General features: G+C 35.9%; 1 protein-coding gene across 1 annotated transcript; it reads left to right on the top strand.

The window, feature by feature from the left end:
* Positions 1-823: 823 nt before the first annotated feature.
* LOC122825117 (dihydropyrimidinase-related protein 5-like) lies at positions 824-22,383 on the top strand. Its single transcript, XM_044106226.1, has 14 exons — positions 824-938; positions 7,413-7,527; positions 8,696-8,845; positions 13,426-13,584; positions 14,701-14,880; positions 14,994-15,062; positions 15,898-15,942; positions 16,177-16,252; positions 17,208-17,364; positions 17,439-17,580; positions 18,251-18,393; positions 18,571-18,778; positions 19,542-19,719; positions 19,801-22,383. Exons 2-14 carry the CDS (start codon positions 7,417-7,419, stop codon positions 19,884-19,886), a joined length of 1,704 nt encoding a protein of 567 aa, XP_043962161.1. The 5' UTR covers positions 824-938; positions 7,413-7,416; the 3' UTR covers positions 19,887-22,383.
* Positions 22,384-22,518: the final 135 nt, after the last annotated feature.

Genomic DNA, 22,518 nt, shown 5'->3' with positions numbered 1-22,518 from the left:
TAAGCTCATTAAGAGCAGGTTTTTAAATACTGCTTGTTATGATTGTGCGATAAAATTAGTTTAAATTCAAAAATCTCTATCTTAGTTTTGAGAGAATTATTCTCCTCTAATTTTGGTGCATTTTATGGTCAAATACTCAGTATTTTCACTGTAATTTAGTGAAATAAACAAAAATGTTTGAAAACTGCAGCAGTGTTGATGAGAAAGTTGAAGGATTACCTCTAATCTATCTATTATTCAGTATAGTTGAATCAGTAATGTTAAATTAGACAAACTTTTCCTATTTAAGGTCAGTAAGAATTACAAAATTTTATATTATGTATATTTGATAAATTCCTTTAAACAGAAATTAGCTAATACTTTTCTTTTTGTTGTACATTTTTTCAAAAAATTAATCATTGCCACTGTATTCCCAACACAAGTCAGACATATGACGTTGCTTTCAAGGTTTAGCAGTTTTACTTTTAGTGACATTATTTTAATAAAGAAATCAGATTTCCGTTTTTTAAAGTGAGTCACCCACGTTTGAGAGGAGATAGGTGTCAATGAAGTTCACTCTTATTGATCGAAAATGTACTGATCCTCCGACGAAACAAAAGTTATTACGTTATTGTATCTCCAATGAGAGCGTAAAATTATAAAGAAGCGAAATGAGAAACAGACTTCTTTCCAAGCATTTGAACGCAGCACATCACCAGCGGCAGTGAAGACCCACCCCTGTCTCCCGAGTAACGGGACAGATTATGGTCTGTGATTGGTTCGTTTTTTGCCATTGGTCCGCTTCAAACGGTTTCTGATTGGGTGCTGCTTGACCGTCAGCAGCGAAGCATCTGCGGCTCGCGCTGTGGCAGCTGTCCTCGCGCACTCGGCTGGTGCTCGGACCGACAGACAGAAGCTCCGCTGGAGGAGGACGGTGTTGGAATCCACGAATAGAAACGGTAGGAAAACAGAGTACTGAGAAAAAACAACGAAGATGTAATGGTGTATGTTTTGAATGTAAACACCTGCTGATCAAAATGGGTTAATTGTAAGGGTTTTAGTCCTCTTTCACGTTGATAAATTGTGTATTAAACGCCCTTTAAGCGTTAATAACGCCAGGGTTCTTCTCGAAATCCGCTAATTTTTCGCTCTGTCCTGTTATATATTTATGCCATCGGTTCCTGTTGCTTATTTTGGATTCAATTGAATAAAAATAATTAAAGTGAACTATTATGGGAGAGGAAATGATCGAAATGTATTCAACCCCGTTTAAAAATGGAGGGTTTGCTTTGTGGTGAAATGACATCTCGTATCGTTTGTGAAGGAACATGGGTGAGTTTTGATTGTCCTTTTGTGGTGTGTCACTACATTAAAGGCGTGTATACGTTATGTAAGTCTATAATCTTGTTTGTTGGTTGTTCTCTTTTCATCTAAATCCATTGGTAAAGATGATGGTTCACACTGGACAACCTAGATTTTTATGTGTGGTTATTTTAATGTAGTAGAATAAGTTAATATGAATTCCTTTATGCTTTTTTGGGAAGGATGAATTTGTAGTTTATGGTACTAAGATATTTTGCATTGCTTGGTTTTGGGCATCTTTACTGGTGCATGAAAATAAGATGAATACATTAGCAAGGATGTTATTGAACAGTGATGTTAAACACACACTTTACAAATCTTAAAAAATGTGAAGAAAAATTATTGACCTTTGGTGAATGTTTGGTGTTCCGATGCAATGACTGGGTGATTTTAAAGAATTTCAGCTATTTGTCCTCAGTTATAGGGAAGAGAAAACAATTACTAAGATGTACTGCAAGTTTACTTTGCAAATCCGTCTTGGTGTTTATAGCTCTGCAGTAAAATGTGAGTATCCGGATGTGGAATCCGTGTTGACCATCTGTAATCAGTACCATTCCCAAAGCATACAGGCTTGCACAGATCAGCTTTTAGTCCCACGAACAGAGAATATTTCATCTACTATGATGAAAATTTGTCTAGGTAGGGTTATTGTAAATGTAAGCACTGTTTCCCATTTTGATGTCTATTTTTAACATTAGATGCACATTTGCTCAGGCATTGAAGAAGCTGCACAGTTCAGACACACTTGCACAAATTCAGGGGCTCACACACGTTTACATTGACTGTCACACTGTGTGTATTGCACACCGTCCAACCCCATGGCAATTACTATCCAGATCAAGCTGGAGTCAGCCGCTGTCTACTCGTTTCTTCTCACCTGCAGCGTGCAGCGACACTCAGACACACACCCAAAGATGCCACACATGTAGCCTCAGAAACACACATCTAAAGATGTCAGCAGATATACGTGTCAAATTCAAGCCAAAGCTGTTACCAATCATATCTTATAGAGCTGCAACTAACGATTATTTTAGTAATCAATTATTCTTATGATTAATTAATCAGATTTAAAAAATTGCATATTCTGCTAATTTTTCATTTAACCACTTCAGCTTTTTTAATCAAATATTAGAAATAAATTAAATGGTGAAAATAAACAATTCTTTTCATAATAAGAAAATAAACATATTATTGCCTAAAATCCAACAACAGCATAGGATGCATTTGCAGCTAAAATATATTCCTAACATTAACATATGAAAAGCTCTTTATGCTTATCTTGACATCAATCCAATATTTTACTATTTTTGGATTGTCTGATTAATAATTGCATTAAAAAGTTGCTTAATAGTAGATTTCCTTTTTTTACAGAACTTGAACCAGAAGCTAAAATTAAGTTACTTGAGGAGTTGTAGGTACAAAACAAGTTGTTGTTTTTTTTCATCTTAAATGAAAAAGATGTCCTAAAATGTATATATTTTATACATTTTAGGACAATTTTTGCTCAATTTCTGCCCTAAATGTGTTGGTTTTTTTCATTAAATGGCCTTTTTTGGAGTCTGTACACTACAGTTAACAATTAATTGCTTGCTAATTTATTTGATGAATATTACACTAATCAATTGATCACGGTTAATCAGTTAATCATGATTTATTGTGATTAATTGTTTCAGTTCTAATATCTTTTTATTTACTTAATTGCTGCCTGGACTGTGTTGGTTTTTTCAGTAAATGGCCTTTTTTGGAGTCTGTATCCAGTTAACGATTATACTAATATATTTGACGATTAATCCACTAATCAATTAATCACTTTTAATCGTGATTAATCGTTTCAGTTCTAATATCTTTTTGGTTTTATTTAAATTGTTTTAAATGAACACATAACTGTAAAAGTGGATGTTTAATGCCTTGTAGATGCTATTTTATTTAAATCTGTGTGTGACTTTGTGATCATGCAATATGGTGACTTTGCTCCTCATCCATTATTTATTCTGCACCTCGCTAAAAAAACACTTGCAGAAAGCAGAACAGTATGGCTGCTTATGAGACGGTTGCATCCTGTTGAACTCAGTGTGTGTGTTTATGTGTGTGTGAGGCGTTAGTCCATGCATGCATGTAAGTGCTGAAGCAGCCGGTCGCAGCATGCGTGAGAAATACTGCCTGGCTTGTGGCTCTCTGTTTGCGTTCCTGCCTGTTATGACAGCCATGATGCAGCAGAAAGCAAACACACAGTCATTGATTATATTCTAAGGCGTGTGCACTTTTCACCTATCATTGTTGGATACACTGTGAGTCTTCGAAAGATTACAAACGCCCCACTCAGGTTTTTGTCATCTGACCCTTACAAAGCAATCAGTTCAGGTTTGAACCGCTTTTTCAAGCTAAACTCTGACCGTTTTATACATTTATATAATTCAGTTTTAAATGTTTAAATCAAAGAGACTTTTCCGAGAATTTGGGACTGTGATTCAACATCAAACATCTTTCTACTAAGTTAGTTTGTTTTGGTCAGTTCCCAAATATGTAATAATTAGAATTAGGCCTTTCACAATAATACATTTTGCAGAATGATAAATTGTCCCAGAAAGAGAGATAAACAAGAATATGTTCAACTAATAATAATAATAATAATAATAATAATAATAATAATAATAATAATAATAATAATAATAATAATAATAATAACGGACAGTATATCCACTGAAAGATCAAACTAACTTTAATTTCTAAAAAATATTTGACACTAGAACCAGAAAACATTTTAAATATACAAAACATAACAAATGAAACAACAACAATTAAAATTGATTTTTAAGTCTCTGTATCAAATCAAATCGAATCAAACTTTATTTGTATAGCACATTTCAGCAGCAAGGCATTTCAAAGTGCTTTACATCAGATCAAACACAAAAATACAATGCAACATAGAATCAACAATAAAAACAATATCAAGTCAGATTCCGTCAATAAATTTGCAATTGATTGTTTCGAATACAACTCTAAACAAGTGGGTTTTTAGTTGAGATTTAAAGGAAGTCAGTGTTTCAGCTGTTTTACAGTTTTCTGGAAGTTTGTTCCAGATTTTTGGTGCATAGATGCTAAATGCTGCTTCTCCTCAAAGTTGTATTTAAAAGAATAACAGCCATTCAACTTTGACAAGGAAAACAGGCAAAAGGGAAAAGTAGTGCAGGCTAACTACATCCTGGGTACCAAATGTTTGCAGCGTTTCTCACCTTATATTATAACTTATATTGTTGTTCAAATGGAAATTATCATGTGATTATTTATTGTTTATTGTGCTTAATTAGAATTAATGAAAGATAAAAGCACACTAGGTATTTGTTTTATGTCAAACTATTTTACGTAGGCAACAAAATAACCATTGATTCATGACAAAGTTTTTCCACAGTAGAAACTCAACTAAATAGTGACAGAAAAGGGTTTTAACAAGCGTAGGAACAGTGACACTTTACTCATTGCTTTACAGTTCATGATTGTGATACATAGTTTAGACACCACTCTGTGTTTTTGTTAGAAAATATTTGGATTTTTTTTTAGATTTTCATAAAAACATTTGAACAGAGCAGTATCCAAAAATAAAACTGAGGAATGTTTTCTCAACTTCGCCTTAGAAATAGTAAAATCCTTCATTTGGCACCAGGATTTTAATCTCCCCTCCCTTAAAGTGCTCTTGGATAGGATATGTTTGTGAACCTGAAGGGTGTTACTGTTCAGAGTGTCAGTTATGTAAGCTAACTTTAATTTCCTCCAGCCTTAAAGTCTTTATGTACACACAGAGCCTGCAGTATCCAGTGGCAGCAGTTCCTAATTCCCAGGACAGAAATGGTGACAACAGCTTCAACCTTTAGGTCCTGAAAGTCAGAATATGAAACCAAAATCACTTTCTTTCTGTCTAGATTAGTTTATTTCAACTCCACTGTTCCCTTTTCTCTCAAAGTCTCTTACTTTGTGTCTTTTTTGCAGTTTTAACAAAAAAAAAGTAACATATGGCCGAACATATATTGAGTAGATTTGGTATTACATTAGTAAAGTCTTCATTCCGGTTCGTTGGTCTCAGTTTTGTTTAGAGACTTCATAATTCATTTTATTTGTTATTTCTGTTGTTTTGTTTATTTATTTTGGATATTTGAAATGTCTTCTGGTTCCAGTGTTAAATGTTCGCTGAAACTTGAAGTACATCTTTGAGAATATGTTCTTACATTATTATGCCGTTATCATTGGGTTACATGAAGATGGTCTCAAAACAGCAATAATATCGTTTATCGCAATAACTTCTGGAACAATGTATCGTTCTGCAATATTTGCTATCATGACAGGCCTATCAATTAATTGTTACTTGAAGTATAAAAGCTTAAAAAGGCAATTTGCTGAAAGAATAACACACTGAGAGCTGCAATTAAGCCAAAACTGTGCAAACAATACACAATTTGTATTTAAGTCAGTAAAAGTGGCATAGTTTTAGCCGCACCTGGTTGAATTTCACTAAGGGAACGCTGTTATTGTGTTTTAGGCATTAAAATACCTATTTTCATATTTTAAAGAAAATATGAAAATATTTATTTCTGTCTAAATAAATGATATGGTATAAAAAAGTTTAAGCGATGAAATTAAACATTTGCAGAATGTGGCAATATTTTAAAATCTGATTAAACATCAGAAGAAAAACCTGCATCATTTCCAACAACTTTCAGATTTCTTTAATAGTGTATGATTGCATTAAAACAGATTTCTATAAAATCCTGACTCGACGTTGTAAGCCATTCTGACCGCTGCATCGTTTGGAGTCATTTGAACATTTGTGTTTGTGTGTGGCCTGGTTTCCTTCTGAATGCTCTTCAGCTCACTCCTCCAGAGAAACCAGGCTCTTATTCAGGCTGTCCGGCCCTCGTGGCTCTGCTTTCCATTGCCGTCCAACGTCACGTTTACCTCAACCGCCTCAGGCTGCAGCATCTTTGTGCAATCATCCACTTTCTTTTGTAATCAGTAAATTGATTTATTTCTCCGGTCACCACTCTCCAATCTATTTAATGCAATATTGGAGTCAGACCTGATTAAACTACAGGTCTAAATTATCTGGAATAAATGGATATCAACTACCAGGAAGCAAAATTGGGGATATTTTTGAGACTTTTCCATCCATAGACTATAATATAAATTCTTTATAAACTTTTGTCATGATTGTGTTCTTGTTCTTCCTCTTGCGCACCCCTCTTTCCTCCACTCTCTTTCTGTTCTCCTCCTTTGTGTTGATTTTGTATAACTGAGAGGCTATTGTGTGCAGCTATCAAACACATTGCATGCAGCCATCCATGCAGAATACACACAGAGAGATGCTTGTAGAGGAACCTCTTTAGCTTGTTGATCCCACCAGGTTACTGCAGGAATCTGGAGGTTTATCTTAAAACATGGATTATTTGAAACACCAGGCAATGAGATAGGCAAACTACATGAATATGTTTATTATAATGAAGTTATTAGAGCTAGCAGTTATAGCTGTTGGGCGCTGAATCTGAATGGGTCTCATAAAGCAGAAAATCAACGCTAATTAGCATGTTAGCAGAAATTAATTAGCATGTTTTTGTCTCCTCATGTTGAATGGTGATCATCTGCTTGACTTTGGAGAAGATTGTTCTTCTTCTTGTATTTTATCATCTGTTTTAAATTTGCCACATTGCAAATGGATATTTTAACCGGTAAAACTGTCATTTCAGAGTTTCTGAGAAGCCGAAACTAAACCCACACAGAATCTTAAAGGGCCTTTTTCATTGCTTTTGTGGGTCCTTGTAAGCCAGGCCTTCAGTCTGCATTAGATTTCACCAATTAAAGCATTAAAATTACTAGTTTATATTGTGTAGAAACAGAATTAAGTATTAAAGATCACAAATTGTGCTTGAAAGAATCTTTATGCAGTCATAAAAGCTGATTAGTTAGTTTAGAAATCATCAGGAAAATGTTTGACAGACAGCAGTCACCATGCATTGAGGAAGGTATAAATTTTTGCTCAGTTGAATATGTTTATATATTGAATTTCAGTCTCTTCTGTCCTGTAGGATCATGGCTGCCAACATGGGGTCCATGCGCATCCTCATCAAGGGAGGAAAGGTGGTGAATGACGACTTCACACAGGAAGCAGATGTTTATATCGAGAACGGCATCATACAGCAGGTAACAACCTCTACATACAAAAAACAAGCACATAATCTCAACTAATTTCATAGCAGTTACACTTTAAAACGTCACTTTTTTCCCTTTCTGTTGCAAAATCCAACCTCAACCCACTCATTCACTAGGTAGTGCCGCCCCAGCTGCTCACAATACTCTGTTGTAAAAGGTTTTTACCACTCAGTGAAATACAGGGCCATGGTAGTGAAGACTAAAATTAGTTGTTGCCATGGAGATATTTATCACTTTATTTAGAAAAGATGGACTTGACTCAGCAACCTAGAAAGCTGAGATTTAATCTCACAGAATTTACACCTTTTTTTTAACTCTATCTTTTTATTTCTGGAATCTCAAATCTGAATTGAACAACTGTTAAATAATTTAACATCTAAGGAATATCCAGTTATTAGTTCACAGCTATTTGCTTTCAAATCAAATTAGACAACTTACTCCATCTGCTGTTTAGAATAAGTTATACGTTTCACACAAAGAACTATTCATTATCTATAGGCCTTAATCGACGAATCAATTGTTCTGACAATTAATCGGTTAATTGGGTAAAATAATTGCCATATTATGCAGATTTTTTTACTTGTGCCTTTTTTGGACAATATTAGAAATATGTAAAAAGTTGAAAGAAAAAATAATTGAAGAAGATAATAAACATTTTATTGTCTAAAATGCAACAATTTAGGATTTTTTAGTGGACTATTGATTATTTGTAGCGAAGGATGCATCTGCAGTTAAAAAATACTTCTGACATCCACATTTCAGAAGCTTTTACAGAATTTGAACCAGAAAAAGATAAAACTATACCACCTGAGGAGTTTTAAGTTGAACATATTTGCAGACAAATATCTTTTTTTATCTTAAATGCAAGATATATATATTTCTTTTGTACATTTTGGCTTAGTTGCTGCTCTGAGTATGCTGTTCTTTCAACAATTGATCTTTTTTGGCTCTTAATAGTTCAGTTAACAATTAATCATATCCTAAATTAGTTGTCAATTATTTAAATAATCGGGTTAATCGTGATTAATGAAATTAATCACGATTAATCAACTATCACAGCGAAATAAAATATTTGCATTGCAAGAACGAAGTCCAAACAACAGCAGAATGAATGTTGTGTTCAGTGATGTAGCTCAGTGATGTTTGTGTTGGGTGGCAGGTTGGGAAGGAGCTGATGATCCCAGGTGGAGCTAAGGTGATCGATGCTTCTGGAAAGCTGGTGCTGCCAGGTGGAATCGACACCTGCGTTCACCTGCAGCAGACGTTTATGAACGCCAGCATTCAAGACGACTTCTACAGTGGAACCAAGGTGCCGTTTCTGTCTTGTCTCAGTGCAGTGAAAAGGCATTCAGCTGCAGACGTGTTGAAGATTTCCATAAATGCCCATTTTGTTTAGTCTCGTTGTAATAGTAGACCTGCAATGGTTTATTTTGTAACCTCTTGGGTGAGTCATTGCAGCAGGTTTGGAGTAATCAATGACATTGATTACTCATTGAAGCATTATATTAAACATGGGGAACCAATATGTAGTTTTATCAGAACAAGATTCCAGAGAAACTTCTGCTAGTTCATAAATTATGGACTACTTGTTCTTATTAAACATGGGGAACCAATATGTGGTTTTAAACTTTTACCTTTTTGTCTTTTTGTCGTTTTGTTTGTATTTCCTTCTAATCCGTGTAAAGCACTTTGCTGAAAATGTTCTATATAAATAAAATTACCATACTTTACCGTACCATTGAATTTATTTTACATTGGAGCATTATATGTTGGTGTTTGAGACACTTTAGTCTACTTTATGTTGTCGGACTGATCGTTGTAGGTACATAGCAATTTGGCCAGGGTTCAGTTGGTGAATTTTAACTCATCTTTTTATTAATAATCACTGAGTTCATGATTTTATGCAACAGCAAAATCAAAAACAGAATAAGTATGTTACTGGATAAATAGTTTTCACCCCAAACTCTAAGTTCTTACAACTGAAACTGAACTATTATGATAAATATTATTTCTACTGGTTCCGTACTTCATTTCTTATTGATGCTCATTCTCTCTCTCAAAGGAGAGAAAATAATTTAATTCAGTGTAATTGTTGTCTGCGGTGATAAACACGTGTTGGGGGTTGTTTTGTTCTCCATGTATTCCTTTGTCTTTATTATTTTATAATTAAAGTTGACTTTTTGCACATTTTATTTCTCAAGACCTGAAGAACCACATTTTCAGATACATACATTTATATCCTATTATTTTCTTATACAACATTATTATCCATGAATTAGAAATGGAGCAGAAATTGTTGTGGAAAAAAAATCTTTTTCACTTTCTATCTCAGTCAAACTTAAGTACAAGTCACATTCTTACTTCACCGCATCTCAGTTCGACGCTAACTGAATGGTGTTGAGTGGATATTGAGAAAAAGTGACTTGTTCTTGTGCCAGCGTTTCCCCCGGCAACCCTACCCACTGCCACCGCTGCCATGGCAACTAACCCCCGCTTCCACTGTGGTAAAGTCTGCCTGTTTGGGAGTACGTGCACACACGACCACAGTGGCATTGTTTTCTTTTCTCTTTTTTTAATGCTGAGCCTGTTACCATAGCAACCACAATCTGTACGAACCCAAAAACTATTTCTCTCTCTCTGCATCCTTTACCCTCCCCCCCCATTGCTTTGTCACAGTTTGACCCTTCTTCCTTCCTCCTCCCCGTCACCCTCGCTGGTCTTGTTCTTCACCCCCTGCAAGTGGGAGGACAGTTTGATAATAGTGTTTAAAAGAAGAAGATTGTGAAGCATAAAAAAATAGCAGTAAAAATAAATAAATAAATGCATTTTACTAAAGGGGGATATTAGTGCTTCTTTGAATTGCTGCAGATGAAATTAAGTATGTCTTTGTTTTTATTCATATTATTAGTTTTTGATACTTTTTGGACAATTTTATTACTTTTACAAAACTAAATGTTTATTATATTATTTGTTTGTTTTATTGTTTACCTCCCTGTGATGTTGTGAAACACTTTGGTCAGCTGAGGTTGTTGTAAATGTGCTATTTCATCATTTCACTCATTGATTAATTGGATATAAATGCATAACAGAAGAAGTTCCTACTTCTGTGCCTAAAATAAATTTAAAAAAAAAATATGTTCATTCACTTTCCACCTGTTAGCCATAAAATATTTCTTCAGTGATTTATTCCCCTGGGAATAATTCCCCGGTTTTTATAACTCTGGTTCTTTTTTTATTACTAGATTATTTCACAGTAAGGGTTTGAGGCTCTTAAATAGGAAGGGGATTTATTTTAAACAGTGTTTATTTATTTTGTTTATATATTTACATTACATCATACAATGAAGAAATACAGAAAACAATTAAAAGACCACTTAAAATGATCAGTTTCTCTGATTTTACTCTTTATAGGCCTATGAGTAAAATGAACATTGTTCTCTTATTCTATGAACTACTGACAACATGTCTCTGAGATTACAAGCAAAGATTTAGTTTTATAAGCACACAATGAGAAATGGTCAAAATAAGGTAAAAGATGCAGAGCTTTCAGACCTGAAATAATGCAAAGAAAACATTTCATGCTCATTTAGAAACATCCATCCATCCATTTTCTGTTCACCCTTGTCCTTAATGGCGTCAGGAGGGTTCCTGGTTTCTCTCCAGCTGCGTCCCGGGCGAGAGGCGGGGTCACCCTGGACAGGTCGCCAGTCTGTCACAGGGCAACACAGAGACATACAACCATTCACACACACACTCACACCTAGGGAGAATTTAGAGAGACCAATTAACCTGACAGTCATGTTTTTGGACTGTGGGAGGAAGCCGGAGAACCCAGAGAGAACCCACCATGCACAGGGAGAACATGCAAACTCCATGCAGAAAGACACCGGGCCGGGAATCGAACCCAGGACCTTCTTGCTGGAGTGGATTGTTGAAAGAAAAAAAAAATCCAGATTTTCCAAAAATGACACCAACTTTATTTTGTAGTTCATTCTTTTGGATGTTCTTTTCATGTGGTCGACAGTTTTCAGTTTATTTTACTTTTATGTTCCCCTTTTAAAACTGTATGAAATGCTACATAAAATATGTGATAAGATTCCTGATTATCTACAGATTAGATGCCTATGTATGGATACAACGTGATGAATGTGGAACAAGGAGGTTGATTTAAAAGGTTATGTTACGCAGAAGCATATTACAGATAACCAGTCTTCTTACTGTTGCTTCTCTTTGCAGCAGATTTTCCATTTATAGAGGTCTAAAATTGGATATTTCTTTGATAACAGGTTTGAAATATACTGTGGAAACCTTTCAAGCTGTAACACAGCGATCCAACACTTTCCCTTGCTCACTTCAGATCCTGAAGATAAAAATAAGTATTTCTCTTTGAGTTGCTTAATCTTTTTTTAATCCTTATTTCTGTTTTTGACTGAGCTTTCGCAAAGAGTGGCAGCAAATTTTTATTTATGCCCTGCAACCCAAATTCCACAATCCCTGATCTTTCACACCCTCAGGGATATGTCAACACACACACGCACACACACACCAGCATTATCTGACAGTGATGAATGACGCTACACACACACACACACACACACACACACACACGCACACACACACACATACGGTGACTTCTTCACCGCTGACGCTGCAGATCATTCTGACTGGTTTCTATGGTAATCATAAATCGGGGTACCTCATTGGTTAGCGGGTCGGTTACACCAAACACTTTGGCTCCGCCCCCATCTGAGTCTGCCTCAGGTATTCAGTGCTGACACAAAATATTTGAATATAATCTAATTCTATTTTATTCTGCCTTCTTGAATGATAAGGATTTATGTTTGTTTTCATTTGTGGCACCATTTTCTTTTATATAATTCAATAGTTATTGAACTGAAGATGCTTCCTCCAGTAGATGGAGGAAGCATCAGAGAATATTACAAATAATATGGTTTAAACACTATCTGCTTGTGATATATTCTAAAAAATATATCTGTTTGTTGGATCTCTTCGCTATGTAATATCCTACCAGACTTTCTAGGAGGTTATTGAATGTATTCAGTGGAGAAATGATGAAGAGGAGGAAAAGGGTGGGGACACACGACAGGCATGGTTGAACAGCATCTGTTGTCATGGTTATGCTAAATTCACATCCTCATTTTTGTTGCTGTATCTTTCACTTCTTTCCTTTCACATCTTTTAGTTCAATCTCTTGACAGATTTTCTTTTTTTAATCCTAATGTTTTTAGAGTTGCAACTGTCAAATCAAATCCAATTGATTTATTAATCATTTGATAGATAAATAAATCAATTGGAACCTTCTGCAGATTTTTCATTTACATTTTTATACAAACTTTAAAAATGCAAATAAACAAATCAATTCATTTTTTAAATAAGAATTCAAAGTTGTGTTTTTATTTCATATTAAATGTTTGTATTTATTTTTGTACAGTTTTGGCTTGATTACTGCTGTGATTATGTTGTTCTTTATGCAAATGGCCTTTTCTTGAGTCTGTATACTTCAGTTAATGATTAATCGATTAACAAATCAATTAATCATGATTAACCCGATTAATCGTTTCAGCCCTAATAAAGGATAAGATTTTAAAATGAATTAAAACTAGTCTTTTTGCTTTAGGTTTAAGTCAATCTCCACTGACTTGCTTCCATTTTCCACCTAACTTGTTTTCTGTTCTCCATGTTGTGTGCAGTCACTGAATAAAAGCCTATTTGATGATGAGACATCAGCTCATACGGAAGGTTTATTGTCTCAAGACAAACAGAGTCTCTGTTTTACAGTGGACTCATTGTTCTCATTTTAAACCTCTGTATTTCCCCCCATCCTTTCTTCATCCTAACCAACCCGCTGTCCCCGTCTCCCCCACCTAGGCGGCTCTGATGGGTGGTACCACCATGGTGATGGCTCTGGTCCTGCCTGAGCAGCACTGCTCTCTGCTGGACGCTTATGAGAGCTGCCGCAGTCTGGCAGACGCCAAGGCCTGCTGTGACTACGCTCTGCATGTTGGGGTCACCTGGTGGGGACCAAAGGTAAGCCCAACAAAATGAGGAACAGCATAAAAACAGTAGAAATACATTTTATTATCTTCTACAGAGAGTGAGCTGTGAACCCTTCTTTTTTTTTTTACTTATGAGCAAGTTGCGTTTTGACCTAGATTAAACCAAACAGAAACTGGGTTAATACACATGCTCAGTGGGCACATTACTCAGATTGTATGAGTTAACCTGCCTTATTCAGCCTTTGGCTTCAGCGTCTGCTGGCGATGTGCATGTGTCACACTTCATTACATCCTGCACTGCAAAAACACAAAATCTCACCAAATAATTCTGGTGAGAAATTGCAGAAAATCCCTTATTCATTAACAGATTATTTCACTTATAGCAAGTTCCCATGGCAGGAGTGTAATAGTATAAACTCATGCTCTGCACGGGTTCTTGAAATCCTTGGTATATGCTTGATATTCAAACTGCACAATTTTGTAATAAAATGCAATCTATGTTTGATCAAAAATTTATGTCTTGAAAATGTTATTTACAGTTGAAACCAGATGTTTTCATACATCTGGTTTGAAAATATCTGTACTTTATTTCATAAATAGATGATAGATTTTATTAATTCTGTCTGAAGTTAAACTTTTCTCGTCTCAGGTTAGTTGGAATTACCAAAATTATATCTATTTGCTAAATGCCAGAAAACTTCACAAGAGCACTTTTTAGATTTTTTATGCATTTAATTTGTGCAGGAAGGTAACGTCTCAATGACTTATTAATCTGTGCAACAGAAATAAAGATTGCCTTAAGCAATTAAACAATCTTATTGAAATCCTGGTATTTTTTTTGTTAAATTAGTGTTTTGTTCTCGGACCAGTCAGGTGTACAAGGTGTGTGTAAAACATCAAATGTTGCTATATTTTAATTTATTCCTTCAGTAGAATGTAGAATACTATCACAAAACATTAATAAATGTTAAAATATTAAATTGAAACTGTCTTCTTTAGTTCATCTATATTGTTTTTATCTCCTGGAAAAGTTTGAAAACTTACTTTGCAAATGCTTAAAAAGGCTTGAATTATAGTGAGGGAAAGGGGACAGACCTCGTGTTAAACCTCTGATAAAAACACAATGTGTGACTCCTTCTCCACACAGGTACGCAATGAGATGGAGAGCCTGGTGAGGGAGCACGGCGTGAACTCCTTCCAGATGTTCATGGCCTATAAAGACCTGATGATGCTGCGGGACTCAGAGCTGTATCAGACGCTGCAGACCTGCAAGGACATCGGAGCCATTGCACGTGTGCACGCTGAAAACGGAGAGCTCGTGGCAGAGGTGCGTCCTCGTTTCTACCGACACGACGATGTCTGATGGTTTTCAATGTGGAAAATCATCTTTTTAACTTTTAAAAGAGATAAAAATAAACTTCATGGTTTATGTGTTGCCAGGGCGCCAAAGAGGCTCTTGATCTGGGAATCTGTGGACCAGAAGGAATAGAGATAAGTCGACCAGAGGAGGTGATTTTTCAGGGATTTTGAGCCAATTTGGTGCATTTATTGTAACTTTTTCTGACTACTATAATTGACTCTGGTTTTGGACAATTCTGTAGCCAATTATGTGAATTAGAGATATAGATGATATACAAGGATCCAATGTTCACCACTAAATAATAGCGGTGCAGCTGTCGCTTACTTTATCAATTGTTTTGACGATTAATCGATTAATCAGATAAAAGAAATGTTGGCACATTATGCAGATTTTACATTTAAGTTTTTTTTATTTAATACTATATATACATTAAAAAGGCAAATGAACACTTCAGTTCCTATATTAAGTAAGAAAATAAACATTTTATTGAAAAAATAAAACGTTCCTTTAGCATACGCCTGATCATTTGTAGCAAGAGATTCATCTGCAGCTTTAAAAAATACTTCTAACATCAAAATGTGACAGTCTCATTTAAAATCACTGTATTGATTAGTGAAAGGCTAATCTGTTGACTAGTTTTGATTAACCAATTAATAATTGGAGACCAAAAGGTAATTACTGTAGTAGATTTTAGTAGTGAAGCTAAATCTGCCACTTGAGTTTTGGATACAACATATTTACAAAGATTTTATTTTTATGCCATCATAAATGCAAAATGTATAAATTTTTATAGTTTTTGTTTAACTACTGCTCTCAACGTGACTTTTTAAAGTCTATTTAAGTCTTTTTTTGTAAGTTAACAATTAGTTGATTTCTAAATCAGTTGACAATTATTTCAATAATCGATTCAGCCCTAAGAAATAATTTACAGAAGTCTTGAAGACTGGATAGCAAATGTTTGAAATTGTGTGTTGTTGACTGCAGCTGGAGTCTGAAGCCACTCACAGGGCCATCACAATCGCCAACAGGGTAAAGTTCTTGATTTCTTTGGTTTTATCAAAGCTTCAGTCTGGAGTTTGATTTGATCTGAAAAAGTACAAAGAAATAAAATGTTTAGGCCTTTTCCCCAGTATATAAAATACTGCATCCATTCTGTCTGTGTTTGTTTTGCAGAGTCAAGATTTAAAATGTACATTGAAGTATTTGCCATAAATATTGTTTTAGTTCATTTGTGTAAATAACTGAATGATTTTGTGATTGTAGGCGCGCTGTCCCATCTACCTGGTGAATGTGTCCAGTATGCTCTCTGGAGACATAATTGCTGCTGCCAAGATGCAGGGTCAGTATTTTTCTGGTTAAAATTGATTTCATTTGATTTGATTTGATTGGTTTTTAAAAACAAGAAAGAAAAGCAATCAGTAAGACAGAGATATTTAAGATTTTTAAGACAGAGATAATTAGCTTACCACCATTTTTCTGTTTGAAAAGGTGTAGGAAGAAGTGAACACTTAATTAATCCTGCCCTTATCTCAGTTTAATGAAATATATTACTTACTGACTCAATAATTATCAAAAAATGTGTACGGTAATTAAAACCATGTTACAATATTCATGTTCAATATACTGGGCTAAAGAGCCAACAAATAAATTATATTTCATAGACAAAATGGTTACAAACTAACTCATAACAAGACAAGAAAATCTACAGATGATAATATCTGTAATAATGACGATTGTAAATAACAACTGGACATGTAGCATGAGAATAATTACTAATGTACACCTATAAATCCTTCTTAATCTGGGTTATATAACAATAAACAGAAAGAGAAAAAAACTCATGATGATAATAACAACAGTAAGATAATAATAATAAGCTACCAAAAGGTGTAATAGTAACAAAAGAAACGAAGGAAAAACTCATATTTGTGTTCATTTCCTTCTTCCCTGTACAATGTGAGTAACATAGCTTTTTATTTGTGTTTAAACCGGTCGATAATAATCCTTAAAAGGTGATTATTGGAGCGTGCTCCGGTGGCGTAGAGGGCAGCGCGCCCCACATTTGGAGTCCTTCAGTCCTCGACACGGCCGTCGCCGGTTCGATTCCCGGACCCGACGACATTTGCCGCATGTCTTCCCCCCTCTCCTTCCCCCTTTCCTGTCAGCCTACTGTGACAAAAGGGACACTAGAGCCCACAAAAAAGGACCCCCTGGTGGGGAAAAAAAAAAAAAAAAAAAAAAAGGTGATTATTATCACAGAAAACACAGTAAACTGGTTCCGTTTCTGTTTCCAGGTAAGGTGGTCCACGCTGAGACCACTGTAGCTCACGCTGTGCTGAATGGGAACCAGTACTACCACCAGGACTGGACCCATGCAGCTGCTCATGTCATCGTCCCTCCTCTGCGCCTGGACCCAAACACACCGAGCTACCTCATGGGCCTGCTGGGAAAGTACGAGTTGTAGACGTCAGAAAATGTTTTTAATCAGTTCGTTACTGGAATGATGAGGCTTGTTCTGCTTCCAGTGACACTCTGAGCGTCGTTGCTTCAGAGCACCGTCCGTTCAGCACCAAGCAGAGAGCTTTGGGCAAAGAAGACTTCACCAAGATCCCTCATGGAGTGGCTGGGGTCCAGGACCGGATGAGTGTCATTTGGGAAAGAGGAGTGGTACGCACACAAGCACGCAGTAATAAAAGTGACTGTTTAAACACTGTTAGTCAGCAAAATCTGTTCTTTAAATGGGACCTATTATACCTCCTTGAACAGGAGACTTGTTCACAAAACACGAGTTCACAAAATCATTCTTAGATAATGGTATTATAGTGTAATCCTTTCCGAATGAGCTGTTTGAGAGCCTCTGTCACTTTAAATTCAAATAAACTGCTGCTGGAAATGTCCCCCAAGCTCAATGTTGATCCTCGCACATGAAAATAGCTGCAAACAAAAGGGCAATTATAGAACCGTACATCTTTGAAAAGCAGAAGTAGAGCCTCCTGCACAACCAACATGAAGGCAGCAAGTTGCTTCTGGATGGTAATTCAACATGAAAACACTTATCTTTTCCAGTAGCCATTGCACAGCGGTAAAGCCAGTTGACCAAATGTTCTGGAGCTCTGCTTGGGTTGCTAGGTAACGGTGCAGTTCCCGTACAATATGACGTTACATTCGGAAGGTTTTTGAAACAACTCATTTTCCAAAAGTTATAAATTTAACCAACTGGAAGTACAAAAACATACAGAAAGTGAATTTTGCTCAATAGGTCCCCTTTAAGCAAACGGATGAATCTACGGTATATTTTCTTTTGTCACAGTATTAAAATGTCACATCATGTCTGCAGGTGACAGGAAAAATGGATGAGAACCGTTTTGTGGCTGTGACCAGCTCCAACGCAGCCAAAATCTACAACCTGTATCCACGCAAAGGTCGGATCATCCCTGGAGCCGACGCTGATGTGGTCGTCTGGGACCCCGATGCAACCAGGTAAACTGTAACTGGTTTCTGTACTGGTATCGGATGTGAAGAAGTGAACTGGTGCATCCCCAGATTATTACGATGCCCCAAGTGGAGGAGTTCAGTTTAAGTGTTTCAGGATGGGAGACAAATGAAGCAGGAGGTCGATAGGATTTAAGTTTTCTACTCTGCTATCGTCACGTACAGGACGATCTCCCTGAGCACCCAGGTGCAGGGCGGAGACTTCAACCTTTACGAGGGGATGCGCTGCCACGGCGTTCCTCTGGTCACCATCAGCCGGGGACGCCTGGTGTGTGAGAACGGCGTGTTCATGTGCGCCGAAGGCTCCGGGAAGTTCTACCCGCAGCGCACTTTCCCCGACTACCTCTACAAGAAGATGGTCCAGAGAGAAAAGGTGCGTTCACTTCCTCCCCCTGTTTCTGCTCAACTTGTTAAAGTGAATCAGAGAGAATGTGCTGAGTCAGCTGGCAGCCAACGCAGCCGCCATGTTGAGTCTGACTCCGCTGATCTGACAGGCAGTCGGGGATTTGGAGCCGATGCTCTCTTTATGCGCTGACTCTGTTTTTCTCCTCCGGAAATCTGTGAAACCTCCCTTCATCCCAGATTCTCTGCTCACTGAAGGCTGCATTTTATTTATTTATTGAAAATGATAAAATTTTTAAGGTTTGGAAAGTGCTTAATTTCTGTATAAAGTCCTTGAAAGTGCTTGATATTCACACAGCATTGTTGATTAAAAGCCTAAATTATTTATAGTCAGTGTCAAGTAGTGAATAGTTACTTTTACTCAATTACATTTGTTTGGAAAAAAAATACTTTTAGGAGTATTTTTACTATGTTGTACTTTTTACTTTTACTTGAGTAATTTTATTATGAAGTATTGCCACTTTTACTTGAGTAAAATTTCTGGATTTTCTAACCGCTGAATGAAAAACAAAAATGTTTGAACCAGAAGTTCTCCAGACACACACCTGCTCTGTGGAGACCAAAGCAGCAGACTGAAGACATTTATCATTCAGTTTTTGGTAGAAAAGAGGAAAACAGTTAATCATGCAAATGGAAATTAATAAGTTTGTTTTAATTTATCATGTGATTTATTGATTTACTGCAACAGGCTTAGTTGTGTGGATTATTGTTGACCTTTGAACTCCTTGTTTCAGAACCAGGCCTATAAAGGAGTAGTAAGGGATCCTTATTCTGGTGATGTGGCCAAGGTTGCAAACACAATGAAGAAGGAGCTCGGTTTGGGTCCGATCGACGGCGAGTCGCCAAACAAGCTGGCCGCTCGGGCCCACCAGGGTGTCAGAGACCTCCATGAGTCCTCCTTTAGTCTGTCAGGTGGTTTAATTTAAACTTTGAAATTAATCTATTCCTTGTTGTAACTACAAAAGTGTTATTCAAATGAATTTTTGCTCTCAGGTTCTCAAGTTGACGACCACATCCCGAAGAGGTCCTCCGCCCGGATTCTGGCTCCCCCTGGTGGCCGCTCCAGTGGCATTTGGTAATCGTTAGCGTTGGAGTTCAAACCGTTTCCACCTCTGTGTTTTTATTATATTTCCAAGCGACCAGAAAAACTGCACTGATTTTAAAACAGCGGAATAATATTTTAAAAGTAACAGGAAAACAAATTCAAGTAAAAGTCTGACGCATTTATTAATTAGTGGTTTACAAAAGTGACGTTTAAACTGTGAATTTGTGGTTAACTGGATTAAACAAGGGCTAGCTTTGAACTTAAATTCTAGCTTATTGTAATAATAACATAAATTTGCGGTGCTTTTAAGCCGCTGGTTACGTTTTAACCAGCGGCAGATCAAAACCAGTACAGTTTTTAACGGTTCGAAACAAAAGTGTTGCCAGAATTATTTAAAGATAAGTGGATTCAAACCCGTTACTGACAAACACACGGTGCACCGTAGACACCATAGCGTTATAGTTTCTTGTGATAAATGTGCGTGGATCCTGTTTGTGACCGGACGACCCCACTGAGAGTGTTTTTGGTTTCCAGTGGACCAACAGTTCTGTATGGTGATGAAATCCAGCTGCTTCTAACACTCCGTCTGTCTGTATTTACACTTCTACTGCCTCTAACAGAACCAACAAAATGCCTGGAAGGTAACGTTTGTCTAGGGCTGGGCAATAAATCTATTTTATTGATTGGGTTTTGAGGATTTAATGTTTGGAATACCAGGATTTTTTTTTCCACCAATGCACTCCTTGGGTTCCCATAGTTCAGAGTGATGTCAGCCAAAGCCGCCATCTTGTTTTACGAGAGATTAAAATTAATCATGATATTGCAACCACATAGTTGTTGTGATGTGAGAATACAGTCAAACAAATGCAAGAATAAGACATTAAGATTACCAGAATAAAGTTATAATATTAGCAGAATGAAGTAATAATTTTATAAGAATAAAAAAATAAAAAGTAAGGAATGTTGAGCAGTTTGTGAAGTTATACTTTGGAATTGGTTTCAAAGATAAGACAATGATCTCTTAACACATCAGTGTGACTAAGAATGTAACTTTTTTCTGATTATTTCAAAATGTTTTTCTGGTAAAATTGCATTTCTATTCTGCCAATATTATAGCTATATTCTTGTAATGAAACAAAACTTATTTTAATGGATAATTGGAATTATCCATTTGTAATTTCTTTTTTTAGAAAAGAAAGTGAGAAAATAATCAATTTAAATCGGATCTGGTGTGAAAAAAAAAAGGTAATTGTAGTATTTAGTGGTATCGCCCAGCCCTAGTTTTGTCCCTTTTAGGACTCCGTATCTGGGGCATCTAAAGGGAAAACAAAGAGCGATGAGTTAAAGTTCATTTGTGGGTTAAATGGTTTCTCTGTTAACCAGATTATGACAATGGAGTTTATTGTAAGTGAAATGAATGGAGGGGGAATGCAGTCCCTCCTCATGAGCCATCTGAGCGAAAACAATAAACAAATAAACCTCGTTTCTAAATTCATGCTTCAATAATGAACAAAAATGCAGCAATTAATTTCCTTTATGTACAGTAGCATTCACCAGTTTGTTTTTGTTTACATTTTTCTACCACTGGCAGCTTATTTATTGCAGAATTATGTGTGTTTTTTTAACTCCTTTGCTGCAAAAACTCAAAATCTTACCAAGTATTTTTTTGTTTATCTTCTAACATCTTAATTCGCTTGAAGTAAGGCAAAACTAACTTGAAAATAACTTTTTAGTAAGTTAATAATTTTCTAATATTGATTAAAAAATACTAGCTCCAATGGAAGATTATTTCATATAGAATTTTAAAAATTCTTGTTACAAGTGAAATAATTTGCCATTATTTTACTAGTAAGAAGGAATTATTGACTTAAAAGAAGCTCATATTTCTTGCTGAAAAGTTACTTGTGAGTTAGTTTTGTTTGATTTCAAGTGCACTACTATATTTTCACTAAACTACACCAGAAATACTTGGTAAGATTTTATTTTTTTGCAATGTTGTTTATGCATTTCACTATAAATGAGGCTGCAGATGTGATATAGACAGAGAGATTATAATACAATCCCGTATTATAGCAGGAAGATTGAGCTGCACAGGCTGAAATCTGAAGAAAACCCTCCGGATGACGTCTCATTCCTGCCTACTAGTGTTATATATTTATGCATAATCACATTCTCATGTGTGGGTACTCTATACCGTTAAAAACAGATTATTTTTACTTTGTGAAAAAGATTAAATGTGCCAATGGGAATCACCTGTGCCACTCTGTTAACGACGCATGGAGAGAACCATGTGAACAGACACAGGTTCATTAAAAAAAACAACTGGTGCTTTTTCTAGGATTGTTTACAACTGTGATCATATTGTTGGACATTTTGTGTTTTTCTGCTGAGGGCACTGTGATTCAGTGGTTGTGTTTGTGGAGTGGTGTTGGAAAATGAACCTGTTAAGTCTGTAAGTGGCTGCTTGTTTCTTACCACAAGAATAAAAGTAACTGAATAAAAAAATGAATAAAAAATCTAACAAATCTTGATCTTTTTTCAGTTTTTACAATTTACCTCAGGTTTAAAATAGCTTGTCAGTATTTTATAGAGGTCTAATAATAATAAATATAATGGAAAGATAGTTTTAGAGAGCTTTTCATCACAGTCAAATATTCCTGATAGTT

This window comes from Gambusia affinis, linkage group LG22 (genome assembly GCF_019740435.1).
Source record: "Gambusia affinis linkage group LG22, SWU_Gaff_1.0, whole genome shotgun sequence".
Lineage (NCBI taxonomy): Eukaryota > Metazoa > Chordata > Actinopteri > Cyprinodontiformes > Poeciliidae > Gambusia > Gambusia affinis.
This window is presented reverse-complemented; position numbering and strand designations above follow the sequence as displayed.

Coding starts and splice junctions, on each gene's coding strand:
- LOC122825117 (XM_044106226.1), top strand. CDS start 7,417: ATGGCTGCCAACATGGGGTCCATGCGCATCCTCATCAAGGGAGGAAAG. Junction 17,365..17,438: donor CTCATGGGCCTGCTGGGAAA/GTACGAGTTGTA, acceptor TTCTGCTTCCAG/TGACACTCTGAGCGTCGTTG. Junction 18,394..18,570: donor TGGGACCCCGATGCAACCAG/GTAAACTGTAAC, acceptor CGTCACGTACAG/GACGATCTCCCTGAGCACCC.